Source organism: Mugil cephalus, chromosome 17 (assembly GCF_022458985.1).
Source record: "Mugil cephalus isolate CIBA_MC_2020 chromosome 17, CIBA_Mcephalus_1.1, whole genome shotgun sequence".
NCBI classification, from domain to species: domain Eukaryota; kingdom Metazoa; phylum Chordata; class Actinopteri; order Mugiliformes; family Mugilidae; genus Mugil; species Mugil cephalus.
Window position 1 is genome coordinate 24,065,553 of NC_061786.1, and position 21,921 is coordinate 24,087,473.

The window sequence follows — 21,921 nt, forward strand, 5'->3', positions numbered from 1 at the left end:
TTTTACTGTTTCATGGTTTCACTTTGTTTATGATAGTTAGTTCTGAGTCATTTCAATCAGAAATGCAGAAAATTCAAAAGGATACTAAAACTTTTCAGCTGCTCTGTAGATTTCTTGTTTTATTCATGGTTGAACTGAATTCAGTTAAGATCTCATCTAGACTAATTATTCTTAATTATTCTAATAATTACTGTAACTACATTTAATTTCACTTTTTAAAGTGTTTGTTTAAATGTGATTCAAATTAAAGTTTGTGTTTAAAGCATTCAGTGCTTTGCTCCTGTTTGACCAGAGGTTTGTGGACAGACAACAGATGTTAGTGTCTGCAGACCGTCCACATACTTTTAGAGCTAGAATATGTGGTTTTCATATTTACTGCCTGAGTTCAGGTGGTTAAAAGTATGTGGACAGATCTGCAGGTTGATGCCTGTGATTTGCTGTCCACATACTTTTGACCACTTAGGGACAGGAAACAGTCTGTGTTGACAAACTCTTTCCTGTTTCCTGTAAGCGCCCTCCACCCCGTCCAGCTCATGGTCACCATGAGTCTGTTGTGTCTAAATCTGTTTTGAAGCTTTATCCATCTCTAATCATCTTCGATAAGGACCGGGGGCAAAGCCCGAGTCACAGTGACTGCACTATCATCATACTGTGTGTTTCTTCTTATTTTTCATCCCTTAACTCGTCCTACAGTAGGAACCTAGAAAGACAAAAAAATTATCAAATTCTTCAGGAAGGTCTTATGACGCCCACGGTCTGCATGTTTTCCTGATAGGAGCTAACCCCTGAGACCAGCTCATTAGTCAGGGACGTCTCTGATGTCTCTGCTGTTAATACAGCTGATACAACAACACACACCAACACACACACACCCCTTTAAAATTATTCTGTCTTCTTCCTCATCATCCTCCGTCATCATGTGATCAAGTTTCAGCCAATCAGGAACCAGTTGGTTAAAGAACAGACTGACATCTCTGGTGGAGACGAACAGCTGACTGACACCAACCAATCAGCTGATTGATCAACTGATTCTAGTTCTGTAACTGTCAGTCAGGCACAACACGTCTCATTAAAGTTTTCATCATTCTTATTCTTATTCTTAGAACTATCTTTGAACAAACTGAACTCAACAACACAAACCTTCATTCATCTTGTTTCTGTCTCTCAGCCACACAGGATCAGGTCAAAGGTCACAATTTGAGAATGTGTCCATAAAATATTATTTTAAATTAATTATTGATATTATATTAATAATGAATACGTAACAGTATATTGTATTGCTAATTGATAACACAATATATGGGTAAGTATTAATATATTATATTGTCAATTATTTTTCTTTATAAATAATTAATAATATATTAATACTACCGGATCAATAAACTGGTGGTGGTGTAGTACCCACCCTGTCCTGTGGGAGCGCAGCCAGAGAGGATCCTACTGGCAACGTGGGAAGAAGAAGAAGTAGAAGAAGAAGGGGGAGGAGCCGGAAGTAGAAGAAAAAGAAGCGGCTCGTGTTCTGTCTCAGTTCAAGATGGCGGACCTGGAGGGTGAGTGTGCTGCACGTTGTCCTGGTTCTACTCTCGCTTCCGTTAATTATTTAGAAAGATTTAAAGTTATTAATGTGTTTCTGATTGAGTTTTTAACAATTTAAGGTAAATAATGTATTTCTAATTCAATTTTATAATTTTAAGTTATTCATGTGGTTCTAATGCGCATCTGATTTATAACATGCACCACACTCCGTTCAGAAAACAGAGACTTTGAGACTTAGCTCAGAGTTCTCTGGTTTAAAGACATTTAAGGTGGACTTCGGAATTAACGAAGGAACAAACAATGACTGAAAGGTTGTGCGTTCACGAGTCAAATCTGAAAACATTTTTTCCTCTGCCTGAATGGCCCGAGCTAACAGCTCAGCTAAGTCGGTTTCTTATGATTTAAACATGATCAGATTCCTGTTTGAGGGTGATTGATATCTCCTGTCACCAACAACCTCATCGATTATTAGCTGCTTCGCAGTTTTTCCCTTTAATCAGCTCACAGGGCCTGTTAGCTCCGGAGTTAGCCGCCTCGTGCTAACACACGTGTTGCAGGAGGAGCCACGTGGGCTGCAGAAGTTGAACATGCGACATAAGAATATGCGCATAAAACAGGAGTATTGTAATAAATATAACTGGAAAATATAGAGGCAAACAAATTAAAGAAGTTTGCCCAAACTTATCGACAACATCAAGTTTACGTTTCAGATAAAATCTGTTTAACATTTTATTTATTTGATTAAAACTAAAGTCTGCAGGTTTGAATATTGCAGAGATCAACGTTAATAGTAATGTTAATAATTGACACCAGAAATGAAGCAGCTGCTGGGTTCGATATTTAAACACAGAAGTCATGAAATGTGTTTGTTTCTGCAGCATCAGTGAAGAAGAAGAAGAAGTCAAAGAAAGTCAGTGAAGAAGAAGTCGGGGTGAGTGAGGTGCTGGTCTGTCTCCTTGTTTGTGTTTGAGTCGTTGTTGACCGTGTGTGTCTCCTTAGGACATCCAGCAGAGCGGCGACTTCTTCATCCGTCCCGAGTCCAAAGTCGCTGCACTTGACACGTCCCAGTGGCCCCTCCTCCTGAAGGTCAGTCCCCCTCAGACCGCCGTGTCCCGGCGCCCTCAGTCATGTGATGTGATGAATCTGTTTATCCATTCTCTGAGTGCCGCCATCTTGTCGCTGTCTCCGCCTCCGCCCCCGTTCTGGGGGCGTGGCCTCTCGGCCGTGGGTCGCGGCGTCCTGGCGTTTTGCTGGTGGCGACGTTGACCCCGGCAGAGAGAAGGACTCGACTTGATGATGGCCAAGACGATTTTGTCCTCTGATCACATGACGCAGAGCAGAAGCCGCGGGCGCAGAAATAAGTTGCACTCAGACACCAACGAAGAAGTCTGCTCATCTGTTTCAGAACTTCGACAAACTAAACATCCGGACAGCTCATTACACTCCACTACCCAGCGGCAGCAACCCTCTGAAGAGACCCATCCAGGACTATGTCAGGTACCGTCAGGTGGATGCTAAGCTAACACGCTAGCAGCTCCCAGAGCATGCTCACCATCTACTTCCTGTTTCCGGTCAGGTCGGGCTTCATCAACCTGGACAAGCCAGCGAACCCGTCGTCCCACGAGGTGGTGGCGTGGATCAGGAGGATCCTCCGGGTGGAGAAGACGGGTCACAGCGGGACCCTCGACCCCAAGGTCACGGGCTGCCTGATCGTGTGCGTCGACCGAGCCACGCGATTGGTCAAGTCCCAGCAGAGCGCCGGTAATTTCTGTTACTGTCGCCAACGAGCTACAGCTCCTTTCTGGCGTTTGTCCACTTTTCTTTGAGCGTTTTTAAAGCTCCATATTTTTAAAATGAACTCAGAATTCACATTCTCATATTTTTCTGATAAGAGTCTGATCAATAGTTAATAATTAACATCCTGAAAAAAAGGACGATGCTGTGTCCGCCCTGGAGAGACTATAGACGATGAAGTTTAGCGTCTGAAACAGCTTCAGCTGTTCCTGATTGAATGTCTAACAGTATCAGGACAGTTATGGAGAGAGAAGGTGAAGGAAAGAAACATGTCTGAACCTTTTCACTGTGAACAAAGGGAAATTAATTATGATAATTAATAATTAGAGTTTGGTGGAAGTCTGACTTCCAGGCATTTGATCCACACAGAAAACCTGTGTCTCCAGCTCGTGTTCATGTTTTCACTAAGTGCAACATGCCAGGAATGTAGGAAAGTGTCTAAATGTCGTGTGCCTGACGAGCGCTCGGCTCAGTAAACCCCAGCGGCCTCCTCACTACTCTCTGTGTGTGTTGCAGGTAAAGAGTATGTGGGAATAGTTCGGCTGCACAATGCTATAGAGAGCGAGCACACGCTGGCCCGGGTAAGTCTGCTTCCACTGACTCACCTGGACGCTCACCTGTCCAGGTGAGTCTGTGTTGATGTGGTGTGTGCTCTGATTGGCCGGTGCTGTAGCGATAAGTCCCCTGACCCCTCCTCTGTCTCTGCAGGCGTTGGAGACGCTGACCGGCGCCTTGTTCCAGAGGCCGCCCCTGATCGCCGCCGTCAAGCGTCAGCTGAGAGTCCGGACGATCTACGAGAGCAAACTGATCGAATACGACCCAGAGAAGAGGCTGGGTGAGAACACGCGTCCCTGCGTCGCCCATCAGCTCAGTAACACAGGGTTTGTGGTCAGTGATGTCACAGGTCACCTGTCTGTGTCGCAGGTATCTTCTGGGTGAGCTGTGAGGCTGGAACCTATATCAGGACACTGTGTGTCCACATGGGGCTGCTGCTGGGGGTCGGAGGTCAGATGCAGGAGCTGAGGCGGGTCCGGTCCGGAGTCCTGGGAGAGAAGGTGAGCATCACTTCCTGTTCGGTTCAAAGTGTTGAGTCCAGCCCTGCTGCTCCGTGCAGGGCTGGTAATTAGACTTTGAAACAGAAACAGCAGCAGAGACGCAGGCGACTCGTGTCTGACTGGAGCCTCGACGCTGCTCACAGCTCTGTGACATCACAGTGGAGGCGTGTTCTGAGCCCGACTCTGTTTCCAGGACAACATGGTGACGATGCACGACGTCCTGGACGCTCAGTGGCAGTTTGACCACAACAAGGACGAGTCGTACCTGAGGAGAGTGATCTTCCCTCTGGAGAAGCTGCTGGTGTCTCACAGACGTCTGGTGATGAAGGACAGTGCGGTGAGTCTTCCTCACCTGTTCACACTCACCTGAGCGTGCGGGAGCGTCTCTGACCTCGTGTCCGTCCACAGGTCAACGCCATCTGCTACGGCGCCAAGATCATGCTGCCAGGTGTGCTCAGGTACGAGGACGGCATCGAGATGAACCAGGACATCGTCATCATCACCACCAAGGGGGAGGCCATCTGCACAGGTGAGAGCGACGTCCAGGTGCATGCGTGTGCGTCCGGGCCCAGGTGTGTTGAAGCCACATGATGAATAGCGTAGATGCAGCAGCCCTCGGGCCGTGGTGACCTGTCATCTATCACCCTTGACTGATGGCTTCTTCTACCTGTGATCAGGTGACTTGGTAAATCAGCTGATGTTTATTGACACGTCTTCTCCGTCCGCAGCCGTCGCTCTCATGACGACCGCCGTCATCTCCACCTGTGACCACGGCGTCGTGGCCAAGATCAAGAGGGTGATCATGGAGAGAGACACGTATCCTCGGAAGTGGGGGCTGGGACCGAAGGTACCTGGATGATTAATTAGTGATGACCTGGCAGGTGGATGTTAATTGAGGAGTAATTGACGAGCGTGTGTGTGTGTGTGATCAGGCCAGCCAGAAAAAGATGATGATCCAGAAAGGACTTCTGGACAAACACGGAAAACCCAATGGCAGCACACCACAGGACTGGAAGAACCAATACGTGGACTACAGGTGAGGGAGGGGCGGGGCTTCAGGTGGTTGGTGTGTGCAGGTGTGTTGGGGGTTGGGAGGTGACTGCAGAGAGTTATCCCTCTCTGGGCTACTGTGCTCTCTGAGGGAGTCGCTCTGCTACAGTATCACTCAGTCTGAGCTCCTGCAGTCGGCTCCACGCCGCGCTGCCGCTCACCTGAGGACATAATGTCATCGAGGCCGCGGGGGGTGTGGTCTCGTCTTTAAAAGGTGTTGACTGTGTGCTTTGATTTACAGCGTCTCCAAGGAGCCAGACTCGGGTGACGCCCCAGTGAAGGTAAGCTCTAACCTGATTGGCTGGTGTTGATCAGAAGCAGCTGGCGGCCGTTCTGATTGGTTCTCACTGATTTTGACCTTTGACCTGCAGAGGAAGAGGGAGGCGGCCGACAGTGACGGAGAAACGACTCCGCCCACCACGCCATCTGCAGAGGAGGCGAAAAAGGAGAAGAAGAAAAAGAAGAAAGAGAAGAGATTAAAAATGGAGGAGGCAGGGGCGGAGCCTGAGGAGATGGAGGCGGAGCCTGACACAGAGGTACGTTCATGTGGTTTAGAGACGACGTAAAATAAAAGAGTATAAAATAGAATTTTTATTTTTTTTGACTGTTAGCATAATGTGTTCGTCATGTGACCTGAACCGGAGGCTGTGATTGGTCGGTGATAGTGATCAGGTGTTTTTTTTCTGCAGGTGACTGAAAGTGCCAAAAAGAAAAAGAAAAAGAAGAAACAGAAAGAGGAGGAGGAGGCGTCAGAGTGACGACACTCGCACCAGTTTGTTTTTTATGTAAATCTTTATTTTTATTTTCATCTGTAAATAAGTGAACAGGAAGTCTGAACTTTGAGAATAAAAGTGTTTTCTTTATTTGTCACGTTGGAGTTTGTCTCAAGGGTCAAAGGTCACAGCTGTGATGAAGCTGGTTGGTTTTAAATGTGAAATATTCAGTCTGGATTAACTGAGCTGATGGGTCAGAGCCTCCTTCATGGCTGATTATCTTTCTGCTGCTATCGAGTTATTTTAAGTGTGTAAAGAAATAAGAAGAGAAACTTTCATTGAGAATTTGGATCAGTTTTATTGGTTCAGACACCAGAACTAACCCGACTCAAACATTCAGATTCATTATTAATGTGAACCCCCAACAGATTTATCTTTTTAAAGTGATTGTTCCCCTTAAAATATTCAAACGTCATAAATTAAAATAAAAAAATCAATTAAATCAAGTTATTGATCGATTCTCCAGTCGGTCGGCGCCGCTCTGTGATTGGTCAGATGCAGTCACAGCTCAGTGGGTCTCTGTGTGAGCTGGTGAGGACTCGGACTCTGTGATTGGTCAGTTTCTGGAGGTCGGAGGTCAGCTGCAGCAGGCGGGGGCTGGGCTGGGACGCCCCCCAGCCGGGCTCTGCTGGGTTGGGTCTGTAGTACGAATCCAGAACCTCCACAGTGTGAAGACGCTGCAGACGCTGCAGAGACAGGAAGTCCTCGTCGGGCACGTGTTGATGTCTGTGGCAAGAAACAAGACCAAGATTTATCAGAATGAAGACGCTTTATGAGGCGGATGGATCCAGGACGCAGTTTCCTTTAAGGTCAGAGTTAATTAGACCTGGCTCTGATCTAGTCCATGACGAACTTCACCGTTACCCCAGAGACTCACCTGATGGACAGCGTCCTCAGGTGAGGGAAGAGCAGTGGGAGGAGCTTGATGAGGCCGGAGGAGGAGCTCCAGGGCTCCAGGTGCAGGTGCTCCAGGTGAGGCGCTCTGGCTGAGACCAGCTCCAGGTCTTCAGGCTTCAGGTCCACGCTCAGCGTCAGGCTGAGCAGCGACGGCGGCAGGAAGGACGCGTACGCTGCCAGAGGGTGTCCTCCTGTTGGACGGAGACACAGGTAACATGACGTTTGAGGAGCAGGTGGAGCCAGATCATCGCTCCAGCTCAAAAACTAGTTTCGATCTTCTCCCGTAAACACTGATCTCTGAAGGGAACAGATTGTTGTTCCTTTTTTTTCCAGTCAAACAAATCAAATGTGTTGTTACACGATGGTTAATGAAGCTCATAGATGAACAGTGACTGTGTTTATATCCAGCTTCTTTAACCATCATGGCAGCGCTCTGCATCCGAGGAAAAGGGGGATTTGGAGGCAGATATCGGGCTCTGAGCAGGACACAGTGATTTATTCTTCAGGTCATCAACAAACTGAAACGTTATCTGTAATGTACGTGATGACGTATGAGGGAGGAAGAAACAGGTGCAGCTCTCACAGGTGGAGGTCCGACCCGGGACTTTACCGATGTGAAAGCGGTTTATGTTGATTAGCTGGAGTCTGAGGGGCAGTAATTATTAAAAGTTCTGTGTAAGTACGTGTCTATACAATTATATATGCAACTGGCTGAAACCTGCTAAAAAATCTAATTATGAGACATATTTAAACTTAAAAAAAAAAAAGAAGAGTAACGCAATAGTTACTTTCCCTGGTAACTAGTTACTTTTATAGTGGAGTAATTCAGTAACTAACTCAGTTAGTGCCTCTGTTTCTTGGTTGTTTGCATCTTTAACAACAAACCTCCATGAATTCAAACTGGGACTCTCTTCATGTGACGTGTGGAATAAACTAGTGTTAACTGAAAGGGAAAACTTCCACAGAGCCTGTCTGGTGTTTGAGTTTCTGTAAAGGTGCCGTGGGGCCGACTCACCGTGAACGCTGAGGCTCTGCAGCTCCGGTAGAGACGACAGCCACGTCTGCAGGTGACAGATGGGTCCAGGTACCGAGTACAGGTGGAAGACCGACAGGCTGCGGAGGCGGGACAGCGGCTGCAGGGCGTCCTGCGTCACCACGGCATCGTAGTCCAACAGCTGCAGGTCAGACAGCTGCAGAGTGGCGCCCCCTGGAGGACCAGAGAGTAAAGGCTCTTTATCATCCTGCAGGACTAAGGTAGGCTCCACACCGCCCACTTTAAATCTCTGTTTCCATGGTTAAAAGGGGCCGAAGGGAAACTGTTCTGGGACCTTTTTATTTCCTCCTCTGTGGTCGGTCAGAAGTAGGTGAATCTGGGCCGAAAATGTGACGTAGAACGCTGCTTATTACTGATTGGTCAGAAAAAAAAATCAGCGCTAGGTACAAAGCAGGAGGTTTTGGTTCTGACTAGTAGGAATCTGCTCACTTTCAACTATCTGCTCTTGTGTCGGTACATTTTTAAAATGGTGACTGGAGAAGTGTTGTTGTGGACCAACCCGGAGCTGAGGACTTTTCTGTCCTTGTTGGGAGAAGACAGAATAAAGCAGGAGTTGGATGGAACCTCTCGGAACAACATGGTTTTCCAGTGGATCGCGGCTGAGACGGACAAACTTGGCTTCATCAGGACGGTAAAACAAATGAAGGCTGATTATCGGGCACAACGATACCAGTGGTGCTGACTGAAAGGTCCTTAAATGGTCTGAGGAGACGGACGCGATATACGAGTCTGGTTCAGCTCCACCCAAACACTAGGAGGCGCTGTCAGGTTCATTTAGTTTCTACTTCCTGCTTCACTTTCACCAGTGGAGCTTGATGAAAGTGTCTGCGTCTCCGAACCTCCTCCGTTTACCTTATACACTGAGAGCGACTGACCAGACGGGGGTGCTGCTGTGCTTCCAGGTGAGCTTACCTGTGTGGTGGGTGGTGCTGAAGAAGTCATGTGACAGGGCCCTGTAGGTGATCATGGTCCAGGACAGATGTCTGAGCTGGGTCAGGTGGGAGAGGATGCCACTGAGGGACGGGACCCTGAGGCTGCCGTCGTGGTGCAGCAGCAGAGACGTGAGACGAGTCAGCTGACTGACGGCAGCCAACAGGTGAACGGCTGAACAGGTGAGCTGGACATTACAGAGGCGGAGCTCCCTCAGCTGACTCCCAGGAACCAGGAAGTCCAGGGTCCTGAGTGGCGTGAAGCAGGAAGTGAGAGACAGATGGGACAGCTGTGGGAAGCGGCCCAGGTCGTACACGCCCCCTTCCGTCCAGTTGTCCAATCGCAGCGCGTGGAGAGCAGGGAGCCAGGAGGACAGCTGCTTCAGGTCCTTCCTCCTCCCTGAGCGCACGCACACACTGCCCACGTGCCTCTGAGCCAGGCTGTGCCAGAACTTCCGGTTGTATCGAGAGAAGTCGCGCAGTGTCACGCTGAACCCCGCCCACAGGAGGCCGGACTTATCCAGCAGCTGCCGGAAGTGGTCGCAGGTGCAGCGCACGCTCAGTTTGTCCCTCCAGGACAGGAAGCTGAAGACCTGCAGCCACAGCTCCACAGGAAGATGCAGCACTGACGACAGCGGCGCCGCATCGCCCTCCATGACGGGTCTCTACGGGACAAGAACTTCATCAGAGAACTGGAGGGAAGACCCTCTGTCCTCATATGGGGACATTGAGCTTCTTATTCTGCGTCATTAAACCTGTTGTCCTCATATGGGGACATTAGTCTGACACCTAGTGCTAATAAAGTGTCGCTACAGGAGTGGGACTGATTCATTCTGCAGCTGATCACCGGACAGAAACCTCTTCAGATTTTATGGTTGTAACTTGTTTATTTTTGATTATTAACTTTTCTAGTTTGATACAAGACAGAAATTTAAGAAATCCTGTCAACGGTAACGAGCTATGACGTCACTGACTAGACAGGACCCGTTCATTGTTTGAAATCCTGTCTTTGTTCAGCCACGTTCAAGTCTTAAAATGAATAGTTGTATCATTTGTTACACACTTGTGACTTTATTGTATTACACGGTGAAATAATCCGTGTCCACATATGAGGACTTTTTTTTTTTCAAAAACAACTTCCTTTTCAAAGACCCAGTTTTTCTTGGGTCCTTGGAAAATTAAATGTTTAAAAACAAAAAAACACGATCCGTCAAAAGGCCGATTTTGAATGACCGCATCTCACAGCGGTTTGCGCTGATGACATTAGACTATTCGACTGTTGGCTGAACACTGGGAAGTTGTGCTTTTGTCTGAAAGACCTTCGTGACATCTCAAGGGTTTAACTAACTTCGTTTATACCAACAAATTCCTCCAAACATCTCTCTCATTGACTGTATATCGCTCCCCAGAGCATTATTACCGTAATATCAACTTCTTTTTTCCAAAACGCGCAACATCCCAGTGTTCAGCCGCACTTTGAATTTTGTCCATCGGTGAGTTACGGTTACTTGAGTTACTTGGTTCTCAGCTACGGGAGCCGCGAAGCTGGTTTTTCCGTTTGTTTTTTTGGGCGAGGAGAGGAGGGAGGGGCCAAACAACCGCACAGGTGATGGTGATTAGCTAAGGTGCAGCAGCTTTCACGATAATCTAATCAGAGGCCGCGCTCAGTTTACACAAATCACACCCAACCAGAGGGAAGCGGCACTGGTTGGACCGGGTCGACCCGGGTTTTTCTCTCTGACTCATATCTGCCTGTTACATTCTGACTCTACTTCCTGACAGACTGGATCAGTGTAGAAGCTCCAGCTCAGAAACGAGTTTAGATCTTCTCCCATAAACACTGATCTCTGAAGGGAACAGATTGTTGATCCTTTTTTTTTCCAGTCAAACAAATCAAATGTGTTGTTACACGATGGTTAATGAAGCTCATAGATGAACAGTGACTGTGTTTATATCCAGCTTCTTTAACCATCATGGCAGCGCTCTGCATCCGAGGAAAAGGGGGATTTGGAGGCAGATATCGGGCTCTGAGCAGGACACAGTGATTTATTCTTCAGGTCATCAACAAACTGAACCTTTATCTGTAATGTACGTGATGACGTATGAGGGAGGAAGAAACAGGTGCAGCTCTCACAGGTGGAGGTCCGACCCGGGACTTTACCGATGTGAAAGCGGTTTATGTTGATTAGCTGGAGTCTGAGGGGCAGTAATTATTAAAAGTTCTGTGTAAGTACGTGTCTATACAATTATATATGCAACTGGCTAAGAAAAAATCTAATTATGAGACATATTTAAACTTAAAAAAAAAAAAAAAAAAAAAAAAGAAGAGTAACGCAATAGTTACTTTCCCTGGTAACTAGTTACTTTTATAGTGGAGTAATTCAGTAACTAACTCAGTTAGTTTTTGGGAGAAATAACTAGTAACTATAACTAGTTACTTTTTAAAAGTAACGTGTCCAACACTGGTTAAACTTAGACAGACTTTAATGATCCACGAGGGAAAAGCTTCATGCACATAAAAGTAAAAACTGTTTAAAAACACAAACAGACCAAGTCCATGTGACCGACGCTGGGTTCTGTTTACGCAGCGACAGTTCAGACACAAACTTACGTTAGTGTTAACGTTAATGTTACATATGAAGCTGACAGGTAAAGGCTTCACACACACATTCAACACGTCCATACAGTTAAATAAGATAAAACTTCTTCTCACTAGTGAAGTGGTTCCTGTCGCGGTTCTGGTTCTTTCGTGTAACTGTGGCGTCAGATGCTGTGAGTCCAGTCTGACTAAGAACCTGAACAAGATGTGTCTGACCAACCAGAATGCAGCATCTAGCATTTAAATATCTACGTCCACTCCTCACCTGACGTAGGTCAGCAGGACGCATGTGACGTCATCGCTGCGTGTGACGTCAGCGTAGCCGTTCGGATCGATGAGTTCTGATCGAAAGCGAGACGCGGTCAGATCGTCTTCCTCAGCTTCTTCTTCTTCTTCAGCTGCCTGTCAGAGCGCAGAGAGGCGGGGCAGGAGGAGGTCTCACTCCGCTCCGAAAATCACTGACCACATCCAACATCCGGAACTTTAAGCAGAAGCAGAAGAACATTTACTGTCATTGTCCGGTGAAGACCAATGAAACACAGTCTGTCAGCTTTTAAATAGAAACTATAGCAGCTAAACACAATAAATACAAACTATACAATGAAAGCACCAGCAGCACACAGACATGAATGAAGCTGCAACAATGAGGGGAAATATTCTATTCAATTCTTACTTCATACGTTCTTTTTTTATTCTTATAGTGTTGTTCTTTATTCTTGTTGTACCATTGAGCAAAGTGACCGGAGTCAAATCCCTTGTACGTGTTCACATACCTGCCCAATAAAGCTGATTCTGAAAATAACAGCATTTAAAACAGTAAAGAATTAAACTATAGAGAGACTTTGTCTGTTGAGTGTAGGACAGATAGTGACTCTGTGAGGAAAAGAGGAGGGAGAAAAGATGAGGGGAGATGACTTGTTGTGTATAAACTAAATGTGTTCGTGCTCTACTTGTCATGACAGTATGTTTGAAGAGGAGGTCTCACTCTGACCTGATCTCTTAGAGTAGACAGAGTGAGACTTCTTCACTGCAAAACATCTTGCTTGTGTGCTGACGTTGCTTCCTGTAAGACGCGTCACAGCGTTCTCTTTGTCAGCCAATCAGCGTCGGGCCAAGTGACGTCAGTGAAAGGTAAAGCATGAACCCGGCGGTAACCTCCGGCTCTTCCATGCGGAAGTGCAAAAACTTTAAGTTCATCGAGTGGCCGCTAGAGGCAGCAAAACAGACCCGTGTTAAAAAGCCCAACTTTACAGCATCATTAAACATGTTTACTGACTGGTTCAAAAAAGACTGTACGGGGGTGACTTCATGATTTCAAGTCACCGGTTCATCACTCAGGATGTTTGTACGGCGTCGAGTAGACGAGAGGACGGTTCCACAGTGTGTGACATCATCTGTCAAACATGGAGGAGGACGTGTGATGGTCTGGATCCAGGGTCGGTGACCCTGAACCAGACCAGAACCACAGCATCTGCAGCCGTGCAGAACCCTCTGGTCTACGCCTGGATGGTCAGAGGTTCCTCCTACAGCAAGATAATGACCCAGAACACAAGTCCAAGCTACGCTAACGCTAACACTACCTCAGGAACAAAGCTGGAGAACATGGAGCCACAGTCTCCAGCTGGTTTATGATGAACTGGACAGAAGAGTGAGAACATGCAGCCTCCCAGAACCTCACATTTATAGGAACTTCTCACACAGACTCAGGAAGAACTTTCTGAACAATATGTGATTCTATTGTACAAAGAACGGAAACGAGTGTGTTCAGCTGTTAAATCTGCCAAAGCTGCTGCTCTGATGAGTCAAAGGTTAGAAAACATTATGGTCCATAAATTAATTCATGATTTATTTTTCAACTCAAATTGCTTATTTGTTCTATGCTTTTATTTCAGAGTCCAATGACACAATAAACTGAATCATGTTCAGTCATTTTGAACCAGTAGTGTAAACGTAAATATACACTGTGGGACACACGTTCTCAACTCTGGTTTCACATTTAGCTGATTTCATTTTTATTCATTATTTTGAGTAATTTAAAGGGTATTTCACTGAAAATAAAGATTAGATCAGATTATATATTTCCCAATCACTGTAGGATAATATAGCCTGGTATGTGTAGCACAGACAGTCAGTATACACACATGTATTCATACACATTTCTAATAAAAAGCTTTTCTTCTAGATTAAGACCTTCTTTATAACATTAACTCAGTATGTGTGATTAACATGATAATGACCGTGATGAGTCCCAGGACCAAAGGCAGGAACAGGTTTATTAATTAAACACAGAGACAGACATCCTGTTAACAAAGATGAGTTTATTTATTATTTCCATGCGCAGGAGGCGCTGCAGAGCAGCACAGACACCACCGAGTAAGAAAAGTAGGACGCGGAGAGAGAAGACGAGGAAGAGGAAGAGGAAGAGGAGACCATGAGGAGGAGGAGCTGATCCGCCTGCAGCTGATTGTTGACCAGATGGAAGGTGAATATTTACAGACTCATTCATTAATGCGGAGATCAGAGTAGAGATGAAGCCTCGTGAAGCTTTAGAGCTTTTTCCGGATTATTCAGAGACAGACTCTAGCAGTGACATCTAGTGGCCACATGCAGCTACAGCAGAAACCGACCACATGGTTCACACGTCTCAACAACAACAATGACGTCAGTGAGAACCCAGATTAACAGAGCAGCAGGCGTCAAATGAACCAAAGAAATACGTAAAAAGACTGAATCCTAGAATCTGATCTATGAGGCTGAAGAGAAATAAATAGCAGATCTACTTTAGAACCATTGTTGCTCTTCATCCATGTGGTATTAACCAGGTAAAATGATTCCTGCTCCATCCAATCATTCAGTGTTTGGAGAATATCTCTCCTCCTCTTCTTTCCACCATGTTCTCCTCTCTAAGCCTCTTAAAGTTCTCCTCCCTGCTCTCAGCACATCTCACTGCAGAACCTTCTTTAGGAACCTTTCATCTCTGCCTCCATCTAGGAACAACTCTGAGAGAACATCAGGGTTCTGATCTTAGAGTTTGACCCCAGGAGCAGCTCTTTCAGTCTTTAGGGACATATTCTTTATATTAATAAAGATCAGATCAAGTGTTTCCTCATTTCCATTAAAGGAAAAGCAGGCGACTCTGATGACATCACGGTGACCTCATCAAGCAGGAAGTGCTCTGTCATCACAGGAAGCGGCAGGAAGATCCGGGACAATGCGGCCGACTGGCACAACCTGATGCTGAAGTGGGACAAGCTGAACCAGGAGGGGTTCAACATGGCCGCCACTATCGTCAACATCAGACGGTGCGTTCAGGGTCCTCTGGCACTTTAAATTCACTGAAACAGTGTTTACTTCCTGCTCATAACCTAGAGAACAGGTGTCAAACATGCGGCCCGCGGGCCTGAAGAGGCCCCCAGAGAGTCTCATCTGGTCCAGCATGAATTTACAAAGAAGATCCACTGGTTTATTTAGAGAACATAACACTGAGACCAGGACCAGATAAAACCAGGACCAGACAGACAGACATGAGCCCAGATTACACTTATTTATATTAAAGGATATTTTATTAAATGTCAACATTCTCCTAATCTCCTTGTTCTTCTTTGCTCTGAAGCTGATGTTAAGTGTGTAGTTGTTATTATTTACAGGTTATTATTCTGGTGTGTTACTGGTCCGGTGCCTTTAGATTAAACTGGGCTGAATTTGGCTCCTGAAAGCCTTCATGTCCCATAATGCACCTGGCACCAACAGCAACACATGGTCAGCTGTTAATATTTCTTCCTGTGACTGGTTCAACAGTTCTCAGAGCGACCAGCTGCAGGACGAATCTTCATCACCTTCATCGTCCTCATCAGCTGCATCTGAGCGTGGGGGCGGAGCCTCTCAGCTTCAGGACGAATGCCGTAAACTTCAGGACGTGGTTGATAAAATGGTGGCAGTTCATTTAACTTGGCGCTCTGCTCTGATTGGCTCTCGCTGTTTTACATCATCTCATCTTGTTGCGTCCTCTTGCCAGGTTGCCGTGGTGACGAAGATGGGGCGTCTGATGACGTCACAGCGAGGCGTTCAGGATCTGGAGGAGTTTCAGTTTGGACCCGGAGGAAGAAAAGTCCCTCTGTTTCACAGCTGGTCCACCGGACAGTTCGGTGGGTTCACCTGAGACCAGAGACTCACCTGAGACTCACCAGAGACTCACCTGAGACCTGAGACTCACCTGAGACTCACATCTATCTGTGCTTGTTCTAGGGGACTCGTCTCGTCTCCTGTTGGACGCCTTCAGTCAGGAGCTGAGGCTGAAGCAGACCATCCTCCAGGAAGTGGCCCACACGGCGTCCTCTGACCTCTGCATGGTCCTCCTGTCCTGCTGGCTCCACCAGCCCTTCGTCCCCACCCAGACCAGACTCCACCTGGAGGCTCTGCTGCTGGAGACCGGGCACCGGGGGCTCTGAGGGGGGGGGTGTCAGGGTCTAGACTGAGTTCTGATGGACTGAGATGAAATAAATAGATTTGATGTGTTGTTGTTGTGGAGGTTCCTGATGAAGAGTTGGGACACATCATCATCATCATCATCTTCATCTTCATGTTTTATTGGAGGAACAGGAACACGTTCATTGGTTCAACATCAACAGAGAAAGTTTCCTCCAAACTGTTTTTATAAAAAGTAATAAAATAGTGAAACTTCTTTAAACTTTGTTTACATTTATCTACATATAAACATTCAACACCTTTAAATGGACACGCCCCCTTAACTTTCAACACCTTTAAATGGACACGCCCCCTTAACTTTCAACACCTTTAAATGGACACGCCCCCTTAACATCCAGCCCTTAAATGGACACGCCCCCTAACGAGAGGTCACCACAGCACATCCGACCAGACCAGTTTAATGTGCGTCTAATCAGGTCCAGGAGGAACCGTCCCGTCCTCAGGTTCTCTGTGAGTCCTGGAGTCAGTTCTTCTGGATCGGCTGCAGGAGAAGAACCCGTCAGAACCACCTAACAAACCAAACTAATCAGAAACACCAGGACCGTCACCGCCAGCGCCCCCTGCAGGCGGTGCTGGTGAGTCCAGTTGGACCTGCGGGGGGCGGTGCCTCTGGTTCTGGTTTTTGTGGAGCTACAGGTACCATCTTAATCAACCACCTTAAAGTCTGAGTGTCTGTGATGTGGTTCTGGTTCTCATGGTTCCATAGGGGTCTGGGTTACTGAGGAGCCTTGGCTCCATCAGACGCCTCGATGCCCAGCAGAGCCTGGACCGCCTCTAGGGGGACACCCTCTGGGGTCTGGATGTGCATGGTGGTTCCGTCCGGTCCGTTGACGATGACGATCCCGTCCGACCCGGGTTCTGCCAGCTCCACCGTGAGCCCCTCGGTCTGGATGTAGATCTCCTGGCCCTCCTGCAGCTCCTTGGCGGCGCTGGACTCTGGCTCAGACGAGTCCTTCTGCTGGAGCGTGGGGGGGGCCAGAGTCTGGGCCGAGCTGGTCTCAGGTGTGGTGGACACGCCCTCTGGACTCGACTTGTCCGGCTCCGTCGCCTGGACCGGGTCGGCGCTGATTGAGATGGGACGCTGAGGCTCTGGTTCTGGTTCCTGGGGCTCACCTGGACTCACCTCCATAGGCGTGGCCGGACCTGGACCCTGGGTGGAGGTGGTCTCGGCCGAGGAGCTGGAGGACCATGAGAAACAGAATCAGAGCCCAGTAGACCAGAGGACCAAGGGGGCAGAGGGGGCGGAGTCATGTTACCTGGGGGCGGAGTCAGAGGTGGTCTGAGGTTTAGACCCGGAGCAGGACTTCAGAGAAGAGCTGACAGAGGGTCCACCTGGGGAGGAGGAGAAAGACCCAGGTGAGTTCAACACGGAGGACAAGTGGGACTAGGACCTGGACCTGGACCTGGACCAGTACCTGGACCAGTACCTGGAGGCGTCTCGAGGCCGTTCTGATGAACTGGAACACTGTTCTCCATCTTAAACCTCTTTGACGGCGGCAGCATCTTCGAGTTCTAGGAAACAGATCGAGACTGAATCAGACTGGACTTGGTTTAGACCAGGACCCACCAGGACCCACCAGGACCCACCAGGACCCACCCGGACCCACCAGGACCGTGCTGGGTTTACCTCCATGTATCGGACGTTTTTATTGGTCAGGCTGGAGCTGGGAGACGCTCCAGGAAGAACCTTCATCCTGTTGACCTCATCCAGGATCCCCAGAGACCGGGCCACCTGAAACACAACCAGAACCAGAACCAGGACTCCTCCTAATCTGCTCCTGACTCATCAGGACACGTCTTCTCCCATCGGACCTTCTCACCTCGATGTTCCTGACCTCCAGAGGTGTCCCCCCCCCCTGAGGGCTGCTGATGTAGTCCTGGGCCGCCTGTCTCACCTGAGCCTGCAGAGACTCAAACTCACGGTAGACGTCTGGGAACCGGGTCTGGGGCGGACCTCCCCGCTCCACCTGAGACATTCGTTAAAGAAGACATTAGTTAAACGAGACATTCGTTAACGAGGATATTTGTTAACGAGGACATTCGTTAAGGAGGACATTCATTAAAGAAGACATTCGTTAGTACCTAATGAAGGATTCGTACCTTGGCCAGTAGCAGCTCCCATAGGCTCATCACTTTGGTCAAACGAGGAAGGACGACGTCCATCAGCTCCTCGTCCTCACACTGCTCCACCAGCTGGAAACACAACCGACCAATCAGAGCTGAGCCTCGTCACCACATGACTCCACCCTTTCTTAGTAAAGTGTCTAAAGTACCTCCTGTAAACGCTCCCGTCTCCTCTCAGCCTGCTGCTCCGTGGTCGGTGCAGACACGCTGAACTTCGGAGGACGACCGCGACGACCACGCCTACTCCCAAGACCCACGGTCACCTGAGAGAACTGACCAATCAGAGGCAGCCATTAGGAGCCTGAGAGAACTGACCAATCAGAGGCAGCCATTAAGAGCCTGAGAGAACTGACCAATCAGAGGCAGCCATTAGGAGCCTGAGAGAACTGACCAATCAGGTGTGATCTGCTGCAGGTGAGCCTAACTGGTGTCAGTGTTTAAGGCGAGCTCACCTTAGGAGGCGGTCCCAGTGGACGACCCCGTCCCCGGCCACGCCCCCTCCCTCTGCCACGTCCTCGGGGACGGCCGGGGCCCCGGTGATGGAGACCCCTCAGTCCCACAGCTGCTGCTGGACCCCCCTCTACCTGGAGACAGACGTTAACGAGGTGATTAGAGTCAGTGCTGACTACAAATGAGACTATTATTTCCAACGAGTCACTAATTAACTACATGCTCCTCCCTGATCTCTGATTGGCTGCTAGTGTCTCACCCTGTTGGTTGCCATGGCAGCAGGTTTGTCCTTCTTCTCCTCCTCGTTCTTGGCGCCTCCCACCGTCGTCCCCTCTGCCTGGCTGTTGTCTCGTAGGGGGCGTGGCCTGTCGCTGGGTGTGGTGGCGTCCGGCTCCCCGTGGGAGGGGTTCAGCTTGTAGTGGCGGTTGAGGCCCCCCGGGCCGATGTAGGCCTTGTCACAGGTCTGGCAGCGGTGGGACCGGGACTTGTGGCTGTAGGTGAGTGAGGGGGAGCTGCCACTGTCCTTCCTCCCTCCCTCACCCTCCTCCTCCTCCACGCTCATGTCGGAGTAGTCGTCGGAGTCGGACTGGTGGCTGTCGGCCAGGTCCTCGGTCTTGATGAACTTGTAGTCTTTGGCTTTGTACTTTGGGGGTCTGGACACCCGGCCTGATCTGGTCTGGACCTTCGGCGCCTTCTTCTCTCTCTTCTTCGCCCTCTTCTCCTTCTCTTTTTCTCTGGCCTTTGCAGCTGGAGGCGGGGCCATGGGGGGGGCGATCATGGCGGCGGGTCGGGAGGGCGGGGCGCTGGGTGCCGGGGCCGTGGGGGCGACTGCAGGTTGAACTGGACTTTTACCGGCAGCAGTCACGGTACCGTTAGCGGGCGTCCTCGTTAGCGGGATGCTAACAGGCTTAGCTATAGTGGGCAGAGTCTTTACGACTGAGGGGGAGGGGCTCTTGGCGGCCGAGGTCGTGTGGGCTCTGATGGGGGACGTCACAGGCTTCGGACCGGAACCAGAGACCGGGACCATGGACGGCGTCTGACCTGTCAGCTTATGGACCAATGGGAGCAGAGAGCCGACAACAGGGGCGGGGCTCTGCAGCAGCAGCTGGATGGGGGGGTCCCCCGGGTTCTGCTGCAAGAAGTACTGCTGACCCTGCTGACCAACCACAGGCTGGAGGTGGATGATCTGAGCGCTGCTCACGCTGCCATTGGCTGACAGCTTCACCTGCGGATGACTGACAGCCTTCACCTGGGGGGTGAGGCTCGGCTTCACTTCCTGCTTGGTAGGAACCTGGATCTGGATCCGGACCGGCTCCGACTGAAAGGAACCAGAGACAACCAGAGACCGTGAGACCAGCTTCAGCTCTGCTCCACAAATTCATAACAAACATTAATAATTAATCAGGTTAGAATCAGCTGATCAACATTATAGAGTTTAATCGTTGCTGGGTCAAAGAGCAGGAACCTCAGGGACCAATACAGCAGAAATTAATATATTTATTTATTGTCAGTTCTAAATACTGACATGTGCAACACATGAACAGGAAAAAAAAGGCTACGGTCGAACAACTTAAACATAAAACTCACAAATGTGAGATTATACACACACACACACACACACACACACACACACACACACACACCACACACACACACACACACACACACACATATATATACACACACACACGCACGCACACGCACGCACCTCCTACTGGTGTTTGTTTTTTTATTATTTATATTATTTTTAATATTTGTTTAGCTACTTTAACCTGATGCAATGTGGAAATATCTCTGCACAGCAACATTTCTCTTGTCTGCCTGATTCGGTTTTTGTATCTTTTCGTATCTTGCTCTGTTGCTCTGTTGTTGCTCTGTGGTTCTGTTGCTCTGTTGTTGCTCTGTGGCTCTGTTGCTCTGTTGTTGCTCTGTTGCTCCCTGAGGCTTTAACATCCTTATTTCTACAGGGATCAATACTGAAGAAATGATTCTTACTGACGGACACTAGAGGAGGCTCTAAGCCACAGAACCAGACTGAACCAGACTGAACCAGAGAGGCGGGTCAGTCTGGACCAGGTGAGGTGATGGTGGCTCTTGTTCTTTTAATGACTGATGGATCTGGACTGAACCAGACCGACCCGTGACCCACCTTCTTCTGGACCAACTGGACCGAGCTGCTGGTCTGCAGGGCCACGTTCTTCAGCTGCTGCGAGGCGCTGTTCTTTAAGTTGTGTTGAGGGGCTTGGACCTGGACTTGGACCGGCTTCTGCTGGACGTGGACCTGCTGCTGGGGGACCTGGAGCTGGACCTGAACCTGCTGCTGAGGGAGCTGGACCTGCTGGGTCTTGGTGACCTGGACCTGCTGCTGGAGTACCTGGGCCGGCTTCTGCTGGACCTGCACCTGCTGCTGGGACTTGGTGACCTGGTTGATGACCTGCTGCAGCTGACTCGGGTCCAGAGCGGTGTTGTGGACCGGCAGGGTTCGTACCTGGTTCTGCTGGAGCAGCTGAGCGGCCTCGGACTCAGAGACCTGGACTATGTGCTGCTTGGTGAGCTGGTCCAGAAGAAGCTGCTGCTCCTCGGCCGTCAGCCCGGACCCCTCCACCAGGCTGCCGTCAGGCTGCACGTAGATGATGGTGGTGTTGGCCAGGTCGGTGAACTCTGAGCCCAGCAGGATGCTCTGGTCCTCCTGGCAGCTCTGGAACAAGTCGGCCACCTGAGCACCCCCGGACCCCGCGGCCGCTTCAATCTGACCGGGCGGACCGCCACCTGGACCGGACCCGGCCTGGATGCTCTGATCGGCGGCGGCGGTCGGGACCTTGTCCCCGGGCTGGGTGCTTCCATCAGCGGGGGGTGGAGGTGAGCTGTCCCCGGGCTGGGTGCTTCCATCAGCGGGGGGTGGAGGTGAGCTGTCCCCGGGCTGGGTGCTTCCATCAGCGGGGGGCGGAGGTGAGCTGTCACCGGGCTGGGTGCTTCCATCAGCGGGGGGTGGAGGTGAGCTGTCCCCGGGCTGGGTGCTTCCATCAGCGGGGGGTGGAGGTGAGCTGTCCCCGGGCTGGGAGCCCAGGGAGCCGGGGGGCTTCTCCGCGGCCCCCGGTGGCTCTGGCTCTGTTATTGTTCTGGTCGCAGCGGTGTCCGCCATTTTGGCTGCGAGGTTAACGGTTAGTAGCGGAGA

At 49.3% G+C, this 21,921-nt stretch overlaps 4 protein-coding genes and 1 non-coding gene across 9 annotated transcripts; 3 read left to right on the top strand and 2 right to left on the bottom strand.

Moving 5' to 3' along the window:
* The first annotated feature begins 1,478 nt into the window (after nt 1-1,478).
* On the top strand, nt 1,479-6,298 carry dkc1 (dyskeratosis congenita 1, dyskerin). Its single transcript, XM_047611141.1, has 15 exons — nt 1,479-1,550; nt 2,415-2,467; nt 2,536-2,622; nt 2,942-3,033; nt 3,113-3,297; nt 3,847-3,911; nt 4,039-4,165; nt 4,255-4,385; nt 4,579-4,722; nt 4,794-4,914; nt 5,114-5,232; nt 5,318-5,421; nt 5,677-5,716; nt 5,807-5,971; nt 6,125-6,298. The coding sequence occupies exons 1-15, from the start codon at nt 1,535-1,537 to the stop codon at nt 6,191-6,193; spliced, it is 1,518 nt and encodes a 505-aa protein (XP_047467097.1). The 5' UTR covers nt 1,479-1,534; the 3' UTR covers nt 6,194-6,298.
* Nucleotides 4,968-5,044, top strand: LOC125024298. The gene has a single exon (XR_007114733.1). It is a non-coding gene; the product is annotated as a small nucleolar RNA SNORD83 (small nucleolar RNA).
* A 188-nt stretch (nt 6,299-6,486) lies between the features above and the next one.
* On the bottom strand, nt 6,487-12,115 carry LOC125023696. 2 transcript variants are annotated; one of them, XM_047611146.1, is made up of 5 exons: nt 11,953-12,115; nt 9,072-9,753; nt 8,121-8,312; nt 7,086-7,296; nt 6,487-6,934 (listed from the first exon to the last, which is right to left on the bottom strand). In XM_047611146.1, exons 1-5 carry the CDS (start codon nt 11,974-11,976, stop codon nt 6,700-6,702), a joined length of 1,344 nt encoding a protein of 447 aa, XP_047467102.1. In that variant the 5' UTR covers nt 11,977-12,115; the 3' UTR covers nt 6,487-6,699. The 2 variants fall into 2 exon arrangements, with proteins under 2 accessions (XP_047467102.1, XP_047467103.1); XM_047611147.1 differs by lacking the exon at nt 11,953-12,115 and adding an exon at nt 11,802-11,904.
* A 1,896-nt stretch (nt 12,116-14,011) lies between these two features.
* On the top strand, nt 14,012-16,374 carry LOC125023707 (cyclin-dependent kinase 2 interacting protein). Its single transcript, XM_047611162.1, has 5 exons — nt 14,012-14,169; nt 14,809-14,989; nt 15,486-15,618; nt 15,703-15,832; nt 15,933-16,374. Exons 1-5 carry the CDS (start codon nt 14,163-14,165, stop codon nt 16,133-16,135), a joined length of 654 nt encoding a protein of 217 aa, XP_047467118.1. The 5' UTR covers nt 14,012-14,162; the 3' UTR covers nt 16,136-16,374.
* Nucleotides 16,253-21,899, bottom strand: znf839 (zinc finger protein 839). 4 transcript variants are annotated; one of them, XR_007114662.1, is made up of 11 exons: nt 20,896-21,899; nt 19,006-20,064; nt 18,749-18,880; nt 18,446-18,568; nt 18,273-18,365; nt 17,993-18,139; nt 17,800-17,904; nt 17,576-17,684; nt 17,429-17,504; nt 16,480-17,350; nt 16,253-16,411 (listed from the first exon to the last, which is right to left on the bottom strand). XR_007114662.1 is itself a non-coding variant. In XM_047611131.1 (10 exons), the coding sequence occupies exons 1-10, from the start codon at nt 21,886-21,888 to the stop codon at nt 16,888-16,890; spliced, it is 3,276 nt and encodes a 1,091-aa protein (XP_047467087.1). In that variant the 5' UTR covers nt 21,889-21,899; the 3' UTR covers nt 16,253-16,887. The 4 variants fall into 4 exon arrangements, 3 of the variants coding, with proteins under 3 accessions (XP_047467087.1, XP_047467086.1, XP_047467085.1); XM_047611131.1 differs by having other exon boundaries at nt 16,253-17,350; nt 17,600-17,684; XM_047611130.1 differs by having other exon boundaries at nt 16,253-17,350; nt 17,588-17,684.
* Nucleotides 21,900-21,921: the final 22 nt, after the last annotated feature.

Bases quoted from the DNA above. Each gene is read 5' to 3' on its own strand.
- dkc1 (XM_047611141.1), top strand. The intron at 2,468-2,535 runs GTGAGTGAGGTG...GTGTCTCCTTAG, and splicing joins TCAGTGAAGAAGAAGTCGGG to GACATCCAGCAGAGCGGCGA. The intron at 3,912-4,038 runs GTAAGTCTGCTT...CTGTCTCTGCAG, and splicing joins GCGAGCACACGCTGGCCCGG to GCGTTGGAGACGCTGACCGG.
- LOC125023696 (XM_047611146.1), bottom strand. From the start codon at position 11,976: ATGCGTCCTGCTGACCTACGTCAG. The intron at 8,313-9,071 runs GTAAGCTCACCT...CTGGTCCTCCAG, and splicing joins CAGCACCACCCACCACACAG to GGGGCGCCACTCTGCAGCTG. The intron at 6,935-7,085 runs GTGAGTCTCTGG...TTCTTGCCACAG, and splicing joins CTGAGGACGCTGTCCATCAG to ACATCAACACGTGCCCGACG.
- LOC125023707 (XM_047611162.1), top strand. The intron at 14,990-15,485 runs GTGCGTTCAGGG...CTGGTTCAACAG, and splicing joins ACTATCGTCAACATCAGACG to TTCTCAGAGCGACCAGCTGC. The intron at 15,833-15,932 runs GTGGGTTCACCT...TGCTTGTTCTAG, and splicing joins CTGGTCCACCGGACAGTTCG to GGGACTCGTCTCGTCTCCTG.
- znf839 (XM_047611129.1), bottom strand. From the start codon at position 21,888: ATGGCGGACACCGCTGCGACCAGAACAATAACAGAGCCAGAGCCACCG. The intron at 18,569-18,748 runs GTGAGCTCGCCT...CTGATTGGTCAG, and splicing joins CACTGGGACCGCCTCCTAAG to TTCTCTCAGGTGACCGTGGG. The intron at 17,905-17,992 runs GTGAGAAGGTCC...GTTGTGTTTCAG, and splicing joins TGGAGGTCAGGAACATCGAG to GTGGCCCGGTCTCTGGGGAT.